Raw genomic sequence first — 20,934 nt, 5'->3', positions numbered from 1 at the left:
AGACAGACAGACAGACAGACAGACAGACAGACAGACAGACAGATAGATAGATAGAGATGCGAGTATTCCTTTTGTATGGGATGGAGTATTTTAGATAGATAGATAGACAGACAGACAGACAGACAGAGAGATAGATATGCGAGTATTCCTTTCGTATGGGATGGAATATTTTAGATAGATAGATAGATAGATAGATAGATAGATAGATAGATAGATAGATAGAGATGCGAGCATTCCTTTTGTATGGGATGGAATATTTTAAATAAATAAATTCTAAATAAATAAATAAATTTTTAGATAGACAGACAGACAGAGATGCGAGTATTCCTAGATGCTCTTATTGGCAAGATGAAAACTGTGCACGGGGGGAGAGTGGGCAATTCAAAGTATTTCCATTGAGGAAATGCATCACAGTTAAAACGGGATACCTCCTGCGATTTTAGGCCAGTGCAAAAGATTTGTACTACTAAGAGAGCAGGGGCTCTGCTCCCCCTCACCCTGGAGGCTGAACTCCCTTCCAGATCAATTCTTGGGGGGTGGGCCAAAGGACAAAACGGCCCCCTTGTAGCTTTAAGCGCCCTCCACCTGTCACTAAACCATTTCAGCCTGCCAAAACAGGGTGACCTGCACAAATGCAGGGGACACGGCCAAATCGTGGGCCTTTGGGGAAACGGGGAGAGGGCGTCCCTGGTTCTGGGCTGCTCTGGTGCTCCCCCTGTGCTGAGTTTTCAGCTCTGAAGCTCCTCGGGGAAGGGACCTGGCGCTGCACGAGCGACCGCCACACCTGGTCCCATCTGCAGCCAGCTTGCTTCTCCTACCTGTGACCTGGAGCTGCTGCCGGGAGAGCTGCAGGCGCTGGAGGTCCTCGTCGGCTTCCACCACGTGGGCGTCGAAGGGCAGGTCGTGGGAGGTCAGCAGCCGGGGGCTGTACTTGCCGGCGTCGTAATCATCCAGGCTTTGCTGGATGAGGTCCTCCTCCATCAGCACGGCCTCCCCATCTCCCTCGGCTTTGGCCTCAGGCTCCGGCTCAGCCGCGGACTCGGCGGAAGGGGGACCCGGCTGCACTGGGGTGCTCTCCTCTAGCTCCAGCCTGCCAAGAGGGAAGGGGGCAAGTTGCACTGCACACCTTCTCCAGCAGCAGGGGGCAGCGCAGCGCAGAGCACCAAGGCCCACCTCAACCCCTCCCCGCTTGCCGAATCCACATTGATTCATTCATTCATGTACCAGAAGCATTTATATTCCGTCCTTCCACCAAGTGCTCAGGATGGCTTACGAAATATTCATCAGCTGCACCCCTACCTGGAGAACGACTGCCTGGCGACAGTGACACACACGCTGGTGACTTCCCGCCTTGACTTCTGTAATGCGCTCTGCGTGGGGCTACCCTTGAAGACGGTCCGGATACTTCAGTTGGTTCAAAATAGAGCTGCCAGGCTGCTGACGGGGACGGGGTGTTGTGTTCACATGACTCCAGTCCTCCGTCAGCTTCACTGGCTTCCCACTGAAGTCCGGGCCCAATTCAAGGTGTTGGTGATGACCTATAAAGCCCTAAACGGCTTGGGTCCTGGTTACCCGAACGAGCGCTTACATCCCTATATGCCTGGCCGCCCCTTGAGATCTGCGGGAGAGGCCCTTCTCCGGGAACCCTCCGTGAAGGAAATTAGGAGGGAGGGTACTCGGAGGAGGGCTTTCTCTGCGGTGGCGCCCCATCTATGCAATGCGCTCCCTAGAGAGGTCCGCCTGGCGCCGTCATTATTTGTTTTTCGGCGCCAGGCGAAGACCTTTTTATTTAAGCGTCATTTTAATTGTTAACAATATTTGCTTATTTATCTGGCCAGGGCAACTTCTTTTATATTGTTATTTATTTTATATTATTATTTTTATATTGTTATTTTTGTATTTTATGTTGTGAGCCGCCCCGAGGCTTCGGCGAATGGGGCGGCATAGAAATGTTTTAATAAATAAATAAATAAAATATAAAAGTACAATGTGCATGCCTCCAGCTGTTCTCCATCTCCCCGATGTTCCCAACTGTAAGCCTCCTGGGGCAGAGAGCAGATTCTTTTAATTTGAGTTCATGTTATTCTGTAACATGCCATGTTTCCCAATGGCAATATTAATCACCAGAGAGTTTCTAAAAACCAGGGAGGATCTCCCCCTGCCCAATTCATTTCATTCCCTCCCTGCATTTCTGCCAAAGCTCCCTGGCACTTGGGTTGGGAACTTCACAACATGACAAACTGAAAGAGGCCAAGTGAATTAAATGTGATATAAAATTCCTAATGCACAAAGTTTAAAATAATTTAAACCCACTAAAAAACACTCCAGTTTCAGCACTCAATAAAACAACCCTCAATTCACATGACAAACCCCACCGGGTTTATTCACCAAGAATATCTATAGGGGAGAGAGAAGTGCAGCATGGCAAACCACTGCCTGACAAAGATTTATACATTTCAACAGAGAAAAAAACTCAAGCAGGGCCCAGCACCAGTCTCCCCAAAAAACGTAGAAAGAAGACCAAGGCACAGCAAGAATGAACTTCAGTGTCTCCACACCAGTGCCCAGAGTATGGAAAACAAGCAACACGAACTTGAGGTCATAGTACACGAGGGCAATTATGATCTTGTAGGAATAGCTGAAAGTTGGTGGGGTGACTCACATGACTGGAACTCTACAATTCATGGGTACAGCCTGTTCAAGAAAAATAGAAAGGACAAAAAGGGAATTGCACTATATGTGAGAGACACATATCCTGCACAGAAATTCAAGAAGAGGAACTTAGTAGCCCCATTGAAAGCATCTGGCTAAATTTAAATGGAGCTAATAAGAAGAGAGTTAACATAGTTATGGGCATCTATTACCATCCACCCAGTCAAAACGAGGACAAGGGATGCAACCTTCCAATAGCAACTTGCCAGCATTTCCAAGAATGATGTGGTCATCAAGGGGGACTTCATTTTCCCTGATTTATTCTGGGAGTCAAATTCTGCCAAGCATGGCCCCACCAAGAGATTCTTGACATGTGTTGCTGACAACTTTCTCCAGCGGAAAGTAGAGGAAGGAATGAGAGGATCAGCATCCCCGATTTAATGCTACCTAACAGGGAAGGGGTGGTGGACAAAATAACAACCATGGGGACTCTGGGGGAATGTGATGGTGTGATACCTGAATTCTCAATTGTGAAGGAGACAAAGGGTAGCTGGAGCCAAGCAAGCATCCTGGACTCCAAGAAAGCCAATTTTAACAAACTCAGAAAAATGATAAGTGAAGTGCCAGGGCAACACATCCTTAAAGGGAGAGATGTCCAATAGGGGTGGGAAATCTTGAAGAAGATTCTCCAAGCACAACTATGAACAATTCCATCAAGAGAAAAGTGCAGAAGACAGCAGAGGAAGCCCACGTGGTTCAGTGACATCCAGAAAGAAAGAAAGAACATGTACAGGATGTGGAAGCAGGACCAACCACGAAAGAAGAATATAAATGAAGAGCAAGGAATTGTGGGAATAGCATCAGGAAGACTGAAGCAGGAAATGAACTGAGAATAGCAAGGGATGCGAAGCACAGCAAGAAAGCCTTCTTCAGATACACCCAGAACAAAAGACATGAGAAAGAAAAGGGTGTACAACTACTTAGAGTGGATGGCAGAGTGATAACCGATGACAAAGAAAAGGCAGAGGCGCTCAATTCCTACTTTGCTTCCGTCTTCTCCCACAAGGAAACCTGCAATCAAGAGGAAGTGTGAGCTGGAAGGGAGAGATGGCAGCCCAAAATTAACAGACAAATGGTCAAGGAATACCTAGGTGGAAGAAACACTTTCAAAGCTCCAGGGCCCGATCACCGCCAGCCCAGAGTCATAAAATGGCTAGCGGAGGGACTCTCAGAACCACTGGCAATTATCTTTGATCAATCCTGGAAAACGGGAGAGGCGCCAGACCACTGGGGACGGGCTCATGTTGTCCCAGTCTTCAAAAAGGGGGGAAAAGGACGAACCTGGGAACTACAGACGGTTAGTCTGACGTCAATCCCTGGAAAAATTCTGGAGCTAATTTAAAAATCCATTTTCAAGCCTCTTGAAGGAAATGCAGTGATTAATAGGAGCCAGCATGGGCTTATCAAACAGAAATCCTCTCAGACTAATTTAATCTCATTTTTTGACTGGGTAACCTCCCAACTGGACAAAGGGAACAGTATGGGCAGAATCTACCTAGATTTTAGCAAAACTTTCGACATAGTGCCACATGACATTCTGCTAAGCAAATTAGCAGAAACTGGACTAGATGGAAAAACTATTAGGTGGATTCAAAATTGGGTGCTAAATTGGACACAAAGAGTGCTCATCAATGGTACCTTCTCAAATTGGATGGAGGAAACTGGGGTGCCACAGGGTTCAGTCCTGGGCCCAGTGCTCTTCAACATCTTTATTAATGACTGAGATGAGGAAGCACAAGGAAAGAGAATCAAATCTGCAGATGATACAAAACTGGGTAGAACAGCAAACGTCCAAAGACAGAATGAAGATCCAGGGCGATCTTGATAAACTTGACAAACTTGAACACTGGGCTGAAGGCAACAGAATGAGATTCAATGAGAACAAGTGCCAAGTTCTCCACCTAGGAAAAAGAAACCAAAAGCATCGGTAACAAGATGGGGAACATGTGGCTCAACAGAACTGACAAAGAAAAAGATCTTGGAGTCATTGTGGACAACAGGCTAAACATGAACCAACAATGCGATGCAGCTGCCAAAAGGGCAAGTGCTATTTTGGGATGCATTAACGGAAGTATTACTTCCAGATCACGAGATGCAGTAGTTCCCCAATACTCCTCACTAGTCAGACCTCGCCTGGAATACTGTGTCCAGTCCTGGGCACCAAGATCTAAGAAAGATGCAGGTAAATTAGAAAGGGTCCCGAGGAGGGCAACAAAAATGATCCAGGGCTTGGAAACACTGCCCTGTGCAGAGAGACTGAGAGAACTGGGCATGTTCAGCCTTGAGAAGGCTGAGGGGGCACCTGATATCCCTCTGTAAGTCCCTCAAAGGCTGTTGCAAAGAGGAAGGTCAAGCTCTCTTCTTGCTGATGCCAGAGTGTAGGACACGGAATAATCCAGTCAAGTTGCGGCAACTGAGATTCAGGCTGGACATCAGGAGAAGCTTCCTCACTGTCAGAGCAATGCCACAGTGGGACCAGCTGCCCAGAGAGGTGGGGGATCTCCACACTGGAGCCATTCACAAAGAAGCTGGACACCATCAGAGTGGGATGGTGTGAATTGGTGTCCCGCAACAATGAATACTGTCACAGGGCTTCTAATATGAAACATGTCCTGGCACAGTTTTCAAAGGGATAAAACAAAGAAAATACTATATGGGAACATACGCATTTCGGCACAACAGCACCATGAGGCTGGGGTGAAGAGCGATTTCAGCAAGTGCCGAGAATGTGTGAGCTTTCAGTCTCAACCACAGAGGGAGAATCATTTCACAGGACAGACATGGCGACGTAACGTTTACAGCCGTTCCAATTAAATTGTGGCCCTTAAAAAAAAAAAACGCATGCAGGGCAACAACTTTTAGAAACTCCAGAGGAATTGATGTAACATACTGACTAGGAGACCACATTAGGGATCGGGGAGTCCCTGGGTGGAATCTTGCTTTTGCCCCAGCAGGATAATGAAATGGCCTTAGAAACAGCAGATGGGGGTCAGACTAGATGGCCTCAGCGGTCCCTTCTGACTTGCTGTTTCTGTGCTTCTGTCACCCCTTCAGGCTGCCCTGTGGCAACGATGCAGACTCACCTGACAAAGCTTATTAAACACCTGGCACCGGGGCTCCTGCCCATGCACCTACCTCTGACTGCTGCCAGCGCCGGGGGACAGCGGCTCCTTCTTGATGATGGGGAACAGGGGCTCCGTCTCCACGCCTTGCTCCTGCTTCAGTTTGTACAGCTTCTGGCGCAGGACGTCCTGGTGCCGCTCCCTCAGCCTGCAGTCCGTGGGAGAGAGAGGGTTGGCACCGTGGAGGACGGCTCCTGCCGAGCCGGGGCACGTGGGGGACCCTGCCACCCGCAGAGAATGGGGCTGGAGGCAAGCACCCCCCTCCTCCTGCCCCACAGGGTGAGTCTAACCCCAAATGTTTTCTATGAACACATGCTGCCACTGCTCAAAGAACTGGCTTTCTTGTTGGGTTAAGCCACTGGCTTTAAAAGGCACTGGCTGTTGCCACTTCGTATTGTCCCTGTTTGTAATTTCCTCTCCCCGCCACTCCGTGTTTGGTCCTCACAGGTTGACCCTGCAGTTCTCGGACAAAAGCAAAAGGGAAAAATGTGCAGGAAATCAGTCCAGTCAATACAGACCTTTCCTTTCCCTCCTTCCTCGAGTTCCAAAGACGCAAGCCCACCCTTTGTAATGAAATTCTTTTACTCTACAGCAAAAAGGAGTTTAACTCTAAACAGTCTTTTCGCAAAGCTGGAAGGAGAAGCTTCTGTCCATGGAAAAAGATGAATCCAAACATTGGTCCCTCCCTTTCAGTATGGTTGCTGGTCCCAGTTTGGGGGGGGGGGTTCTCACAAGACGACCAGAGTGACTGAGCCCCTCCAGCTGCACAGCCCGTCTCTCCCGCTGCCTCCTTGTGAGGTCAAGGACTGGGTCCCGCTCTCCTCTTGAAAGCCCTTCCATCTGTTCCAAGGCAGATCGGCTTTCACAACCAGTGTGGGAATCATCTCTGGGCACCCACGAAGGAGCTTCAAAGGGTCTCCCCCCACACCAGCTCCTTCTCCACGCCCCCAGAACACAACAGCATTCCAACAGCATAGTCTATGATGAGCGAGGGACTAGCCCACACATTTCCGTGGCCTTTAACTACGCTAATTTATTCCAATTCAATCTCGTGGCACCATAGATGTATTCCCGGGAGCCCTGAGCTGGGGAGGGGTGTGGCATTCGAAGCCGCAAGGGCCGCTGCCGGCCCAGGCAGCTGTCCCACCTGGCCCGGGCCATGTAGGCCTTCAGCTGCTGCAGCAGGCTCTCCCAGTAGCCGATGTCGAGGTTGGGGCCCCCGGCGTGGATCTTGCCCTCGATCCCCTGGTAGATGACTTGCAGCTGGCTGTATGTCTTCCCCTTGAAGACTGACTGCACGTCAGAGCTGACAGAAGCGTTCACCCCCTCTCGGCGCTCACCTGCAAGGCGCAGGGGCAGAAGCAGATGCCATGAGCAGAAACTGGGCCGTGCTGGGGCAGGGCTGAAGCCTCAGCCCGGAATCCCAATTCAGCCCCCAGAAGACCAGGTGTTCTCCCCTGACCCCACTGACCCAGTCGTCCCAAGGCTTGGTTGCCAGCAGGAAGAGCCTTAAGCCAAGCTGTGTGGGCATGTGCCCCAGAGAATCCCCAAAATGGAAAGGAAATCCATTCCGCAGCCGCCTGAACACAGAACCTGGTGATGTGGGGCAGACTGCACGGCGTGAACTAACCGCGTTGCGCTCGCTCTGACCTCAATGCCCCCCAGACAGGGAGGGGAGAGTGCCGGCACCCTCCGTCATCAGCCCTTGATCTGCTGCTGCCCAACAGGCGGGCTGCGCTCTGAGCAGGGGAAGCGCCGTGGCCGTGGCCACGGCGTGCCTGCTTTGCAGCGGGAAGGTCTGAACTTCCGTTCCCAGCTGCTGCCGTGGGGGGGAACCCCAGCCCCGCTCTGCTCAAGAGCAGCTGCCAGTCAGAGCCTGGATGGGCCACGGCGGCTTCCAATGTCCCCACCCTCCTGCCTCCTACCCGGTCCTTTCCCAGCAGCCTCCAACTTCCGGAGCTTGGCTATTTCATCTTCGGTGATGATGGTCATATCTCTCCAGAAATCCACATTTTTCCCTTGCTCTAGCTCCATGTAAACCTGAAATGAGAAAGTGGAGGGGTGAAGCGTCTGTCTGCTGGAGCAGCACACATCTCAGGCGCAACCTGCTTATGAAGTCCGGCCCCAGAAAGGCATCCCCGAGAATTGTATGGCATGCTTAACCCTTTCACCAATGTACAGAGAGGGGACAGTAGGGGTGCGGAGATGGTGTGGAAATGTGTCGCATCGGATCAAAGGGAAGTGCGAAGTGACGGGGAAGAGAAAGGGGACTTAGGATCCCGTTAATCAGCAAAGTGCCCCACTCTTTCAGAGGAACTTACGGGGGAGTGAGGGACTGCTGAGGCGGGGAGCTTCCCTTCCATAAACCTTCGGAAGTGAAGCTAGTGCAAAATCCAAGCCACCATTTTTGAATTGTCTTATTGTCTACGTTAGATGTACACTTAAGGAAAGTTTAGGGTTAAGGGTTAGGGCTTGCACCCATTCTGGATGTGCCCAGCACCCCTATTCCTGGGGCGTTTTCAGCACCCATGGAAGGCCATGTTTATTTCTCCAGGCATTCAGGACTTCTCCAAGCCACAGAGAAGGGGGAAGAGGGCATTGGGGTGCACGGGGGTGGGGGAGGCCAAAGAGCCAAGATGAAACTGCCCTGTAGCTCTCCAACCTCTGCTCCACTCAATTCTTTTAACCGGTTCCAGATGGATGGGCAAAAGAAGCCCACTTTGTGAAAAGACAGGGAGACGATGCCCTCCACCGCTCATCCTCAGGAAGTTCGGAAACCTCTGTTCCAGTTTACTGCAAGCCGTACAACAGATGGCTTCATGCTCTGACTGTGTCTTACAACAGGATTGGTTTTCGTTTTGAAGGTTCGCTTTACAAAGCCCGGAGAGCTTCAGCTATTGGGCAATCATAAGAAGAGGATCAGTGGAATAAAAGACGATGCCAACAATGAATCGAAGGAACTACTCAACTCCTGCTCACAATGAAGAGTTTTGTGGGTGGGACGGAGGGCCTGTCCACAATTCTCCTTTGGGAAGAACCAGGGCTCCTAGGAGAGAGATGTGGTGGGTGGAAATACTGAGGGCTCAGTTCACTCTTGCTTATTGATTAATGAATACAGCATGCAGAAATATGACATGGACGTGAATGAATGAATGAATGAATGAAGACCCTTTTGGTCTGGACATGCTTGTGGCCTGCCCCGGCAAGGCGATTCTTCAGTGGATCTGCCCCAAAGGGGAGGAAGGTCGGTCCATCCAGCCAGGCTACCTGGATGTCCTCCAGCAAATCCTCCATGTCTGAGACGGTGAGTCCGTTCAGGAAAGTGTACGGCTCGTGCATCTCCACGGCCAGGTCATCATCCTCGGCGCTGATGTACTTAGCTAGCAGGTCGATGGGCTTTGCTCGTCCGTCTCGGATCCGGATTTTGGAGCTGCCAGGAAAGGAGAATATGAGGAAAGAGGTCAGGCTGCAGGAAGAGCTTCTGCACAGCATCTCTGAACGGGAAGGTGGTGCCAGGAGGGAAGGGTTTAAGGAAGAGAGCACAGCGCAGCTCCTAGCCCTGGTTCAACCCTGAGCATTTCCAGGTAAAGGGTCATGTGGGAGGGGATGGGAGAGACCTGGAAGGGGCCCCAGGAGGGGCTGCCCCGACTCAGCTGTTCAGCAGAAGGTAAGCAGGATGTCCTCACTTCTCAAACAAAAAGCTTCCTGCTTACAAGAGACTCTCTATCCATTGGCTCACAATTTAAAACAGCCTCCCCCAACCTTGCACCTTCCAGACACGTTTGGACTGCACCACCCAGAACTCCCAGTCAACGGCCCTGCTGGATGGGAATTCTGGGAGTTGCGGTCCCCAGAGTGGGGAAAGCGAAAAGGTAGGGCACACGGGCAAATAGAGCGAGGCAGGTAGAAGAAAATAAATATCTCCGTGGGGCAGGTAGAACAGTCCTACTTTCCCCCCTCCTCCCACTCAGCTTGCTCTACCGGAATAACCTCCTGCCCGTCCCCACTTCTCGACTCGGACTGCAGCTTCCCTGGGAGCTGGTGAGCCGCCCGTCAGCTCAGCCCCTTCTTACCGCAGCTTGGCTTGTTGAAGGTGGAAGTTGTCCTCTTGCTCCTCCCACGTCTTGAAGTGCTCTGCCTCCTTCTCCCGCTGCAGCATTTCCAGCTCTTGCTCCCGCATGGCCTTCTCCCGCTCCCGCTCCAGGCGCAGCTGCTTCACCTGGCGAGCGCAAGGTAGGGCAGAGTCACTCAAAGCACCGAGCAGAGCAGCCGAGCCTGATGCCTTCAAAGGCCCGAACTGGGAGCCCGCGTCGGTGCTTGTCCCACAGAACAAATTCGGCATAGTTACAGGACCGAGAAACAAAAATTTGTGTGAGAAAAGAGACACCTGTACGCAGAGGAGCCATAACTTATGGAAGATCCAAGAAATCTAACCTAATGAGGAGACCCAAAACCCTTTCACTGAGCCCTTTTAAAAGCTGCATGTTTCATGAGATTCAGAGGGGATCTGCTGGCAGCATACAGGTGTGTGAGGGGGTGTCCCACACAGAGACCTGTTCTGCCCCGCAGAGGAAGGCAGAACGCGCTCCAACGGAGCAAAGCTCAGGGAACCGGGTTCCATTTGGATGCCAGGAAGCACCTCCTGACAGTTGGGACCCCGAGGGTGTGGAATCTGCTTCCACGGGAGGTGGTTGAGGCCCCATCGGTGCGGGTGTTCAAGGATAGGCTGGACGTCCACATGGCGGGCATGTCGTGAGCGGAGCTGGGGGTCAGACTAGATGGCCCGGGAGGCCCCTTCTGACTTGCTCTGTTTCTATGTTTTTCAGGTCAGAATCATTTTTTACACACACCATCCCCTGAATGCAATTAAGCAGCACTGCAAACAAGTAAGCTGCAGATCCTGGGAAACTGAAATTCTAAATGAGAATTCGGATAAACAGGGGAATGATCAGGGTTCCATTTAAGATGGTTTAATTAAACCAGCATCTGTCTGGCTATTCATATTTTTCTGGAACATTGCTCCAAACCCACCCACATAAAATTTATAGTATGTTGTTAGTTGAACACAACCTTCTGAGCACATGAAACGAAAGCATGTTAACCATCTTCGGTGTCCCCTTTTTTCACCCTAAAAATTGTTATGTAAAAGAAGCCTGTGCTAGTGAACCGTGAGATCCCATCAAATATAAACTTTCCAAATATAGACTGTGGATCTATTAGACTGTGACACTTACAATGTCATACAGAAGAGAGACCTGAGACACGCAGCTGAGAGGGCTCCAGATTTTCCTTACTGCAAGTTCACCCTGAAGGGCCTCTGAATGGTGATCACGGGAAGGTTGGCCACTATTCATTGGGGGGGGGGGGAATGGGGGAGCAAAAAAAGGAAGTCCTGGGAGAGGCTCAAGGGACGGGCTTTGGATCTGCTGGAGGATTAAGCTTTAATCCTCGCCTTGTGCATTTTTCATAAATTTAAGGCTCTAGAAAAATATTCAGAGGAGCTGGACACAAATGCCTAGATACACAGCCCAAATTGCTGGAAAAAGAAAAGGGTTCCGAAGGTAGAAATGATGCTGCGAGGCTTTTCAAAAGTAGCAGGGTTCGAGCGGGCAGCACAGCTGTGAGACGGAACAGTGCTGCGCAGATCCTGCAAGCAGGCTGGGGATCTTCAGGTGAACGACAGCACAGAAACACGGGTGAAGCACGGATATGGAATTCCTGTCCGAGAAATCCTACCCTTTAGAGCATGGGTCCTCAGACTACAGCCCACGGGCCAGATCCGGCCTGCCATGGACTCTTTATCTGGCCCACCTCGGAGCTCCTGGACTAGCTCTGAGAAAATGATCTCCGAGTGAGTCCAAACGCTCTCAGCAGGTGCAGGCATTCGTGGAAACTGAGCAGGGAGTCAGCACACACGCCATGTGGTCAATTCTTCTCCACTTCCATTGCCTCCTCACAGTGCCGTCCAGCGGAACTTTTTCGGGTGGTGCAGGGGCTGGTACAGCCAAGCCCAAAGCAAGATCCTGTACTGCCCTCAATAACCCCCTGTGACGACTTTGCCCAGCACTTCAAGGAGAAAGTCGCTCAGAATCGTCACGAGCTGGACTCCACTAATGGCTCAGATTCCTTAGGGGAGGTGCCAGTGTTGCTGTCTGGTCACACATTGTTGGATGAGTTTCAGTTATTGTGGCCTGATGAAGTGGACAAGGTGCTTGGACAAGTACGTCCCACCACCTGTTTACTGGACCCCTGTCCATCGTGGCTGCTGACCAAAGCCAAGGACGGGATTGGTTCCTGGATCCAGGAGGTCATCAACGCCTCTCTGAAGGACGGCCGGGTGTCTGCCCCTCTAAAGGAGGCAGTGGTCAGGCCGGTCCTGAAGAAGGCGTCCCCGGATCCAGAGATGGCCACCAATTATAGACCAGTGGCCAACATCCCATTCCTGGGCAAGGTGCTGGAGCGAGTGGTGGCGGGACAACTCCAAGCACTCTTGGATGAAATGGATTATCTGGACCCATTTCAGTCCGGCTTCAGACCCGGGTACAGTACTGAATCTGCCTTGGTCGCCCTGTACGATGACCTGTGCAGGGAGAAGGACAGGGGGAGTGCGTCTCTGTTGGTTCCCCTGGACCTCTCAGCAGCTTTCGATACCATCGACCATGGCATCCTTCTGGATAGGCTAGCGGGACTGGGGGTTGGAGGCACTGCTTTGCAGTGGTTCCGCTCCTACCTAGACGGCCGATTCCAGAAGGTGGTGCTGGGGGACTGTGGCTCTGTGCCATGGCAGATATGCCATGGAGTTCCACAGGGGTCCATTTTGTCCCCCATGCTCTTCAACGTCTACATGAAACCACCGGGAGAGGTCAGCAGGAGATTTGGGCTGTGGAATCATCCATACGCTGATGATACCCAGCTCTACCTCTCGTTTTCCACCAATCCAGGTGAGGCGGTGGCTGTCCTGAACCGGTGCCTGGCCGAGGTAATGGGCTGGATGAGGACCAATAAACTGAGGCTCAATCCAGACAAGACGGAGGTCCTGCTGGTAGGTGGTTCGAACTCCTGGGTAGGTGACTCGGATCTTGTCCTGAATGGGGTAGCGCTCCCTCTAAAGGACAGGGTCCACAGCTTGGGAGTGCTCCTTGGCCCAGAGCTGTCCCTGGATGCTCAGGTGACGGCAGTGGCGAGGAGCACTTTCCATCAGCTTCAGCAGATCCATCAGCTGCATCCCTACCTGGAAGACAACTGCCTAGTGACAGTGACACATGCATTGCTTGCTTCCCGGTTGGATTTCTGTAATGCGTTCTACGTGGGACTGCCCTTCAAGACAGTCCGGATACTTCAGATGGATCTCAATAGAGCAGCCAGGTTGCTGACGGGGACTGGGCGTTATTCTCATATAACTCCAGTCCTCTACCAGCTTCCCTGGCTTCCCATTGAAGTCCGGGCTCAATTCAAGGTGCTGGTTATCACCTATAAAGCCCTTAACGGCTTGGGACCTGGATACCTAAAGGAACGCTTTTTTCCATATTTGCCCTGAGATCGGCAGCGGATGATCTCCTCCGGGAGCCCTCCGTGAAAGATATCAGGAGGCAAAGTACTCGGAGCAGGGCTTTCTCTGCGGTGGCGCCCCATCTGTGGAATGCACTCCCCAGAGAGGTCCGCCTGGCGCCGTCGTTATTTGTTTTTCGGCGCCAGGCCAAGACCATTTTATTCAAACAGTATTTTAATAATCTTTAATATTTATGGTTTTAATTGTGCAGCCAGTGTGCTTCCAAGTTTTAATGGTAATTGTATTGTTTTATTTATTTGTTGATGTGAGCCGTCCCGAGGCTGTGTAGCAATGGGGACGGCATATAAAAACTTTAAATAAATATTGCAAAAGCTCAACTGTGCATGCGCTGGATCTCCCCCCGCCCCCTTTCCCCTGCCACCCACTGCATGCATATACAGAGCGGGAATATGGAGCAGGAAACAGAAGAGAGGAAGAGAAAGACGAAGACACTAAAAAAGGACTGAAGGTGAGAAAAATGTAACTTTTAAAATTTATTTTTAATTATGCGAGCCACGGCCGCCTCACTGAGCCTGGGGGCAGTTGCTTGACGGCGGCGGCTTGCACAAGGCCTTCTCAGGGCAAGGCACTGCTGTCGCGCGGCTGCCCTGCTTCTCCCCACGGCGGAGATTGGTGGGCAGTGCCCCTCCAGCCCCCCCCCGCCCCCCTCCCAGAGCTGGGCGAGCGCCTGTGAGGAAATCTTCCTCCGGCTCAGAAGCGGGGCGGCAGCGAGGAGCCCGGAAGGCCTCGACGGAGGCGAGCACGCCCTCACGGCTCCCCCTCGGGTCGTGCGCTCCCTTTCAGCAGGCGGCACGGCAGCATCTTGGGCTTCTGCTGCAGCCCGAGCGAGCAGAACAAACATTTTTAACCTTTTAATTAATTTTGAAATTATAATTATTTAAAATTTATTTTAATTTAATTTTAAATGCATTTTATTTTAATCATTTTATTTTATTTTAATCATTTTAATATATTTTAATTTATTTTAATCATTTTAATTTATTTTAATCATTTTAATATATTTTATTTTTAATCCTTTTAATTTATTTTATTTTTAATCCTTTTAATTTATTTTATTTTTAATCATTTTTAATTTATTTTGATTTTAATTTTTCAAACTATAGCTTGGCCCCGCAACAGCCTGAGGGACAGTGAACTGGCCCCGTTTAAAAAGTTTGAGGACCCCTGGTTTAGAGGCACAGGATCAGCAGTGCTCATTTAACACGTGAAAAGAAGGCATCTGCCCATCGACAGAGACGTTCCCCATTGTACATCTCAACAACTGAACCATTTGGCCAAAGTTCCTCCTCCAGAAGCAGTCAAAAGTTAGACCCTCTTCCTTGCAAAAGGGACCGGCCCGCAGCTCAGGATTCCTCCTCCTCCTCAGAGACCCCTCCCACTGGCTCCACATCTTGGTCATTCCCAGGAACTGCCTGGCTCGGAGAAGCACCTTGAAGTAATTACCTCCACCTCCTCCATCTCAGAATCTTGACCTCGCCCACCCTCCACAATTGCCCTGTAGGATGTCTCACACTCCGATTCCAAATCCTCATCTGGAATGCAGCCAGCAGTCCTTAAGAACCATCACCCAAGACCGCCATTCTCTCTCCTGCCATTACGCTGTGCCTAAGACGACACACCCAGGATTGCGGACCTCACTCCATCTCTTTTTTCCAGCTCTTACCTTCTGCAGCTCCAGGCGGTTTTCCTCCTGGATCCGCTTGTTCCGGTCCTTCAACTCCTTTTCTTCCAGGTGGCCAATGCCCTTCTTTTCAAGAGCCTAAAACAAAAAAAGCCCCAAAATAAGTAAGAGCCACACTCCGGAAAGCCTCCCATTCACACGGCATTGCCCAGAGATCCTCTGGAAGTGAAACAGAAAGGAAAACCCCCAAACTGACAGCTCACAGGACTACAAGCCAACTAAAGAAACTAACATACAATATTGGTTACCCTCATTAAATGTGTGATGATTGGCTGCAGTAATAGCCATGATTAGGTTATTTAATTGCTTTGTAAAATGGAGTTTTACAAGGTGTAATCAGTGCTATACAAGATTTTAGAAAATAGACACACTTTGCGTTTTAAACCTGCATTCTAGAAAGATATGCAGGCCAAAACCTTGTCAGCTTCACACTAAAGCAGATGAAGTTTTGCACAGAATGAGTCATGCCACATCAAATATCGTGTGAGCACAACTGAGTTTGTGGCTGGGACTGAGCAGGATGATGTCCATCTGAAATTTAACTCAGGTTGTTTTTACTGGGATGGAATTGGATGTCGTTGTGAAGGATCAGCAGAAGCAGATACTGCTGTTCAAAGGACTGGAATTTCAAGTTCACAGGCAGCTATACCCTTATAGTTTCCCATAAAAGCAAGATCAAAGATCTAATAGTTCCATTAATGATGCAATTGCAGTAATATGTAATTAATATTATGTAATATTAATGACAAGTAGCTGTGGTAAGCCATCCTGAGGCTGTGCAAAGGATGGGATAAAAATGTTTTAAATAAATAATAAATAGTAATAAAGAAACTGAACTTCAGTGTGGGTTTACAGTGCAATCTTATGCACATCAGCTCAGAAGGAAGCCATACTAAGCTTCGCAAGGTATCTCCCATGCTGCACTGCAGCCTGGCTGGAGTAAGAGTAGACAGACAAGAGGAAATGTTCACGGGAAAGAAGGATCTAAAGCTGAGCCTGCTTTTAGCTCCTGAAGGTACAGGCATGCCAGAAGCAGCAGGAATATCAGGTTTTTGTAGCCTCTCTGCTCCCCGCTCTGGATTGGAAGGGCTTCAGCATTGCAGCTCACCCAGTGCCACGTTGACCACCCCGTGCCAAGGCTGCACCGGGTATCCTGCAGAGAAAGAGGCATCAAAGGAGCTTCCGGAGCTCCCTGGTCAAGGTTCAGCAATTGCAACTGGTGCGGAACTGGGCTGCTCGGCTGGTAACTGGTCCTGCCAGAGCAGCCCATAAACGCCAGTGCTGAAAGAACTTCTCTGGTTACCGGTTGTGGCCCAGGCCCAATTCAAGGTGCTTGTACTGTCATAGAAAGCCCTAAATGGCTTGGGGCCCGGCTACTTAAAGGACCATCTGCACCCATATATACCTGCCCACCCCCTTAGATCAGCCCAGGAGGCCCTTCTGTGAGAACCACAAGCCCTTGGGGAGATGAGAAGGGGGGCAACCAGGCGCAGGACCTTTTCCGCTGCTGCCCCCCATCTCTGGAACTCCCTCCCCAGGGAAATCCGCCTGGCGCCATCTCTATTTTCCTTTCAGCACCAGGAGAAGACATATCATTTTAGGAAATTTTCTAATGTTTAGCCTGTACGCTGTGGTCCTTTTTAATTGTTTTTATAGTTAACTTATTATGTTTCAATTGGCTTTTAATGTGTTTTTATTCTGCTGGTATGTTGTACATTGTAAGCCACCTAGGAAGGCCTCGGCAATTATAGGCAGCTTATAAATACATGTAAATAAATAAAAAAGTTAGTTTTCTTTCAGTCTTGCTAGTCCACCTACAGAGAAAGGCATGTTTTGTGAGCGCCACAGCATCTAGTTCCTGAAATTAGCTCTCTTCCGGACTCACCTTGCTCCAAATGAAAGCGCCCAGCAGGTTGTTGTCTCCAAAGGGATTGTCAGTGTTGGTGTAACCCATATACTCTTCCCCCCACCCCATCTTCTCCCGCTTCTTCCGTTCCTTGGCCTCCTTCTTGGCCAGGCGGCGGGCCCGTTTCTCTTCAGGTGTCTCGAGCGCCTTCATCAGCTCCCGCTGCTGTTTCTTCTCTTCCTTCTGCCTCAGGCGCTCCTGGAGGCTGAGCTGCCCGTCCAGGTCCTCCCTGGAGCTCTGTGACTGGGAGGGCGAGGACGACATCTCCAAGGAAACAGATGACTTGGACTCAGAACGCTTCCGGCTTCTCTTCCTCCTCCATGCGCTGTTGTGGCCTCGTTTTTCTGGGGAAGAATCTGAAGAGGGAAAGCGGTCCTGGGAACATTTCTTGTGCTTCTTGTGGTGACGTTCCCCACTTTTTTCTTTCCTTTTCTGACATCTTTGGCTCTCTTCCTCAGAGCTGGGGAAAAAGATTTCAGTATACAGATCAGCCTAGGAACGGGACTCAAGAGATCAGCAGAACACACATTCACCAATGTGCTTCTCACAGGACCTGCCCATCACAAAAACAACTCTTCCCGGCTTCTATTGCCTCCTCACAGTGCTGCCCAGTGGAGCTTTTCCGGTCCAAAAAATCTGGTGACACCAGCAGTAGCCTGCTGTGATAACTTTGCCCAGCACTTCAAGGAGAAAATCGCTCAGATTCTCCACGAGCTGGACTCCACAGCTGATAGGCTCCAGTATGGGAGGCGTCCAGAGCGCTATCCATCGTTGTTGGATGACTTTCAGTTGTTGCAGCTTGAGGATGTAGACAAGGTGCTCAAAATGGTGTGCCCTACCACCTGTTCCCTTGACCCTTGCCCTTGGTGGCTGCTTACTAGAGCCAGATTGGGGATTGGTACCTGAGTCCAGGAGGTCATCAACGCCTCACTCAGGGAGGGCCGGGTCCCTTCCTCCTTGAAGGAGGCAGTGATCCGGCCTGTCCTGAAGAAGGCGTCCCTGGACCTAGAGATGGCTGCCAACTTTAGACCGGTGGCCAATATTCTATTTTTGGACAAGGTGTTAGAGCAGGTCATGGTGGGACAACGCTAAGCACTCTTGGATTAATTGGATTATCTGGACACATTTCAGAAGATGGTCTCTACCCGGAGGAGGGCTTTCTCTGCAGTGGTACCCAGACTCTGGAAAGTGCTCCTCAGAGGTTTGCCTGGTACTGACTTTATATTCCTTTTGGCACCAGGTGAAAACCTTTTTACAGCGGTATCTCGACTCACAAATGCCTCATTTCACAACCAAATTGGGTCGTGAATGAAAATTTCATAAATTTTGACTCAGGTCACGAACTCTGCATTGAGTGGCGACTGTGATCACGGCCATCTCCCCTGCGCCACCCCAGTGGGCACGAACACAACCACAATCTCGACCATCTACCCCCACAGCACAATCGCACCTGTCTCCCACCCCCACCAGCGCACCGGGACAACAGGCGTGTGCAGGGATGACGAGCGTGATCACGGTCGTGCTGCGGGGGTGGGGAGATGGCCACGCTCGTGCTCAGGGTGTGGGGGGGAGATGGTCACAATCTTTGTTGTTCTTTGTCACTTTGCTTCACATTTTTCTGAATTAAAAAAAATAGTTATAGAACAGATTAATCTCATTTACATTGAACCTTCTGGGGAAATTTAACTTGGGTCACGACCAATTTGGGTCACAACCAGAGTCCTGGAACAGATTAAGTTCATGAGCCAAGGTACCACTGTATTTGCCAGCCATTTTAAAAACTAGGACATTTAATTGGCTTTTAATTATTCACAGTCGCACTTTGTTTTTATTTTTGACTTTGTCCTTACTGGTAATACGTTTCTGTTGGTTTCATGCATATTCTTAATTGTTGTTACTTGTTGCTTTGATTATTGTTTTGGTTTCTGTAAGCTGTCCTGAGAAGTTTTGCATATAGGTTGGGATATAAATATTTTTAAATAAATAAATAAATAAATCACCACAGATTGTGCTTACCAGGCCTCCAGAAAATTTATTCCCATCTAAATTCCTGTAGAACTATTAAAAACTATTAGAAATCTATTGCAATTGTGGCAGGATTCTATGTATTACATGTTTTATTTTGAAGTAAGCCCTACTGGAAACATTTGATCTGTTGCAATTTACCAGAACCAAGTATACCCCTAAGATCAGGCAGAGCACGAACTTCAAGATATGGGCTGCTTAGGCCTTGCGTTCTCCAGAAAGACTCCGTACAAACCCGGATACAAAAGAATGCTGGAACTGTGCATGAAACCCTACGTAGTGCCACGTTTTGCCCTTCTTCTATAGCCCTTCTCAAAGCCTTTCCAGATGCGTTGCACCACAACGCCCAGTATCTCCAGCATATTGCTGAAAGTTATTAGGAAGCTGTTTAAGTACAAAAATACACGAACCCCATTTCCACGCCTAACGACGGGGCACGTGTGAAGGGAGCACGGTTGGGAGAAAAATCCGTTCTCCGCACGTGATCAGGCCTCCCAGCTATTGCCACTTTAACCCCGCTCCAGCTTTCGCCTGCGCGCAGAGCCAGCGGGTCATGGGGCTCCTGCACAAGAGGCCGACCCGAAGCACGCCTTTTCCCGGGAAAGACCTCCCAAAGGGCGCCGCTCTACCCAGGGCCCTCTATGGTTCCAGCCCTTCTCTCCCCCCCCCCTCACGCGTCTTCGCCATACCTGCCCTCCCGCTCCCTTCTCCTCCTCCGACTCGTTCTCTCCTCGGATCCGGAACGTTTTCTCCTCCGACGCCGTTCCCGGGAGGGGGACGGGGAGCGGGACCGGGAGCCCATGGCCGCCCGAGGCCCACCACGGCCTTACTTCCGGCCTCCCATAGGGAAGGCATGTAGGTCCTTCCCCGCCGCGTTCAGACTGAGGCTGCCCTTTCCGCGCCTGATTAAAAATGGGGTGGGGTCTTTTGCTCCCACGCCGACCTCTCTCCTCTCCAGGGGCCGTGGGGCGGGGGGAGGAATATTTAATCTTGCTGCTCGTGGAAAGGGAGAAATTGGCCGCTTTTCAGGCGACGAGTTAGACACCTCACTCGCTGCTCTCGCTCCATCCGTTCCCCTCCACGAGGTGCTGCCAAGGCAGGCCCACACTGCAGGGCTGTTGCACCCAATGCTCCCCATACTTACAGGAAGCAAGTAATGGACTGAGTTCATCGACCGTGGCTTGGCCATAATTTCCTCCCGCTGCCTCAAACTTTCTAATATTAACAGTGGACTACACTGGAGGGCTGGCAGAAGCACCTCTGTACCCTAATTGCGCCCCCGCCGGCGATATGGGACTAATGGACTATGAACTTCAAACTTAATAAAAAATATCAGAGTCAAAGGTACTCGGAGTTACTGCCCAGTTCCACACTTTATCTGAAAACCAATAGTGGTGTGCTTAAATTTATGCCTCTAAATATACTGCCCAGGGAGATCTGATTCAGCTGTGAAGCAGTACAGAAATGAAACAATGTATTAACAGTGGCCTACACTGCAGGGCTATTTAAGTCACTCCCTGTCACTTCAACCCGTGAGAGAGAGCACGTGAGCAGGAAGAGGGGCTGCTCCTCTGCTTCTCATCCGTACACAGACATTCCCACATGCAATTCTTTTGCGGTTTGATGTCTTTTGCAGTTTTTTGAACCCTCGGAATCAAAGATAGGCAGCTTTTGCTAGCAGCTTTGGGAATCCTTTGTAAAGTCCTTTCCCGCCACCTGGTGGTGAAAGAAGGAGTTTGCTCACATGGGCTTCATAGGCAGCATCTATGTAAACATAAGCCGGTTTTCCGTTTTAGTTCCCAAGACAAGTTTCATGCCACCTTCAGTCCCCATTCAGCTGAGAACCTACAAGATTCACACTTCGTGAATCCATGAGTGCACCAGAGCAAGTTTTGTGCTTGTCAGAATTTTGAGACAC

At 50.2% G+C, this 20,934-nt stretch overlaps 1 protein-coding gene across 1 annotated transcript in view; it reads right to left on the bottom strand.

The window, feature by feature from the left end:
• The window catches only part of CACTIN (cactin, spliceosome C complex subunit), a 21,382-nt gene extending 1,542 nt beyond the window's left edge, over window positions 1-19,840 (bottom strand). The window contains exons 1-9 of the mRNA XM_044453470.1: window positions 19,706-19,840; window positions 16,971-17,451; window positions 15,068-15,163; window positions 9,908-10,053; window positions 9,102-9,264; window positions 7,760-7,874; window positions 6,982-7,174; window positions 5,848-5,982; window positions 819-1,090 (exon numbers count right to left, since the gene is read on the bottom strand). Coding sequence (XP_044309405.1) covers window positions 819-1,090; window positions 5,848-5,982; window positions 6,982-7,174; window positions 7,760-7,874; window positions 9,102-9,264; window positions 9,908-10,053; window positions 15,068-15,163; window positions 16,971-17,451; window positions 19,706-19,818 — 1,714 coding nt within the window. The 5' untranslated portion in view covers window positions 19,819-19,840. The remainder of the gene's footprint in view (window positions 1-818; window positions 1,091-5,847; window positions 5,983-6,981; window positions 7,175-7,759; window positions 7,875-9,101; window positions 9,265-9,907; window positions 10,054-15,067; window positions 15,164-16,970; window positions 17,452-19,705) is intronic.
• Window positions 19,841-20,934: the final 1,094 nt, after the last annotated feature.

The sequence above is a fragment of the Varanus komodoensis genome, unplaced genomic scaffold, assembly GCF_004798865.1.
Source record: "Varanus komodoensis strain SLA01 unplaced genomic scaffold, ASM479886v1 scaffold79, whole genome shotgun sequence".
Taxonomy (NCBI): domain Eukaryota; kingdom Metazoa; phylum Chordata; class Lepidosauria; order Squamata; family Varanidae; genus Varanus; species Varanus komodoensis.
This window is presented reverse-complemented; position numbering and strand designations above follow the sequence as displayed.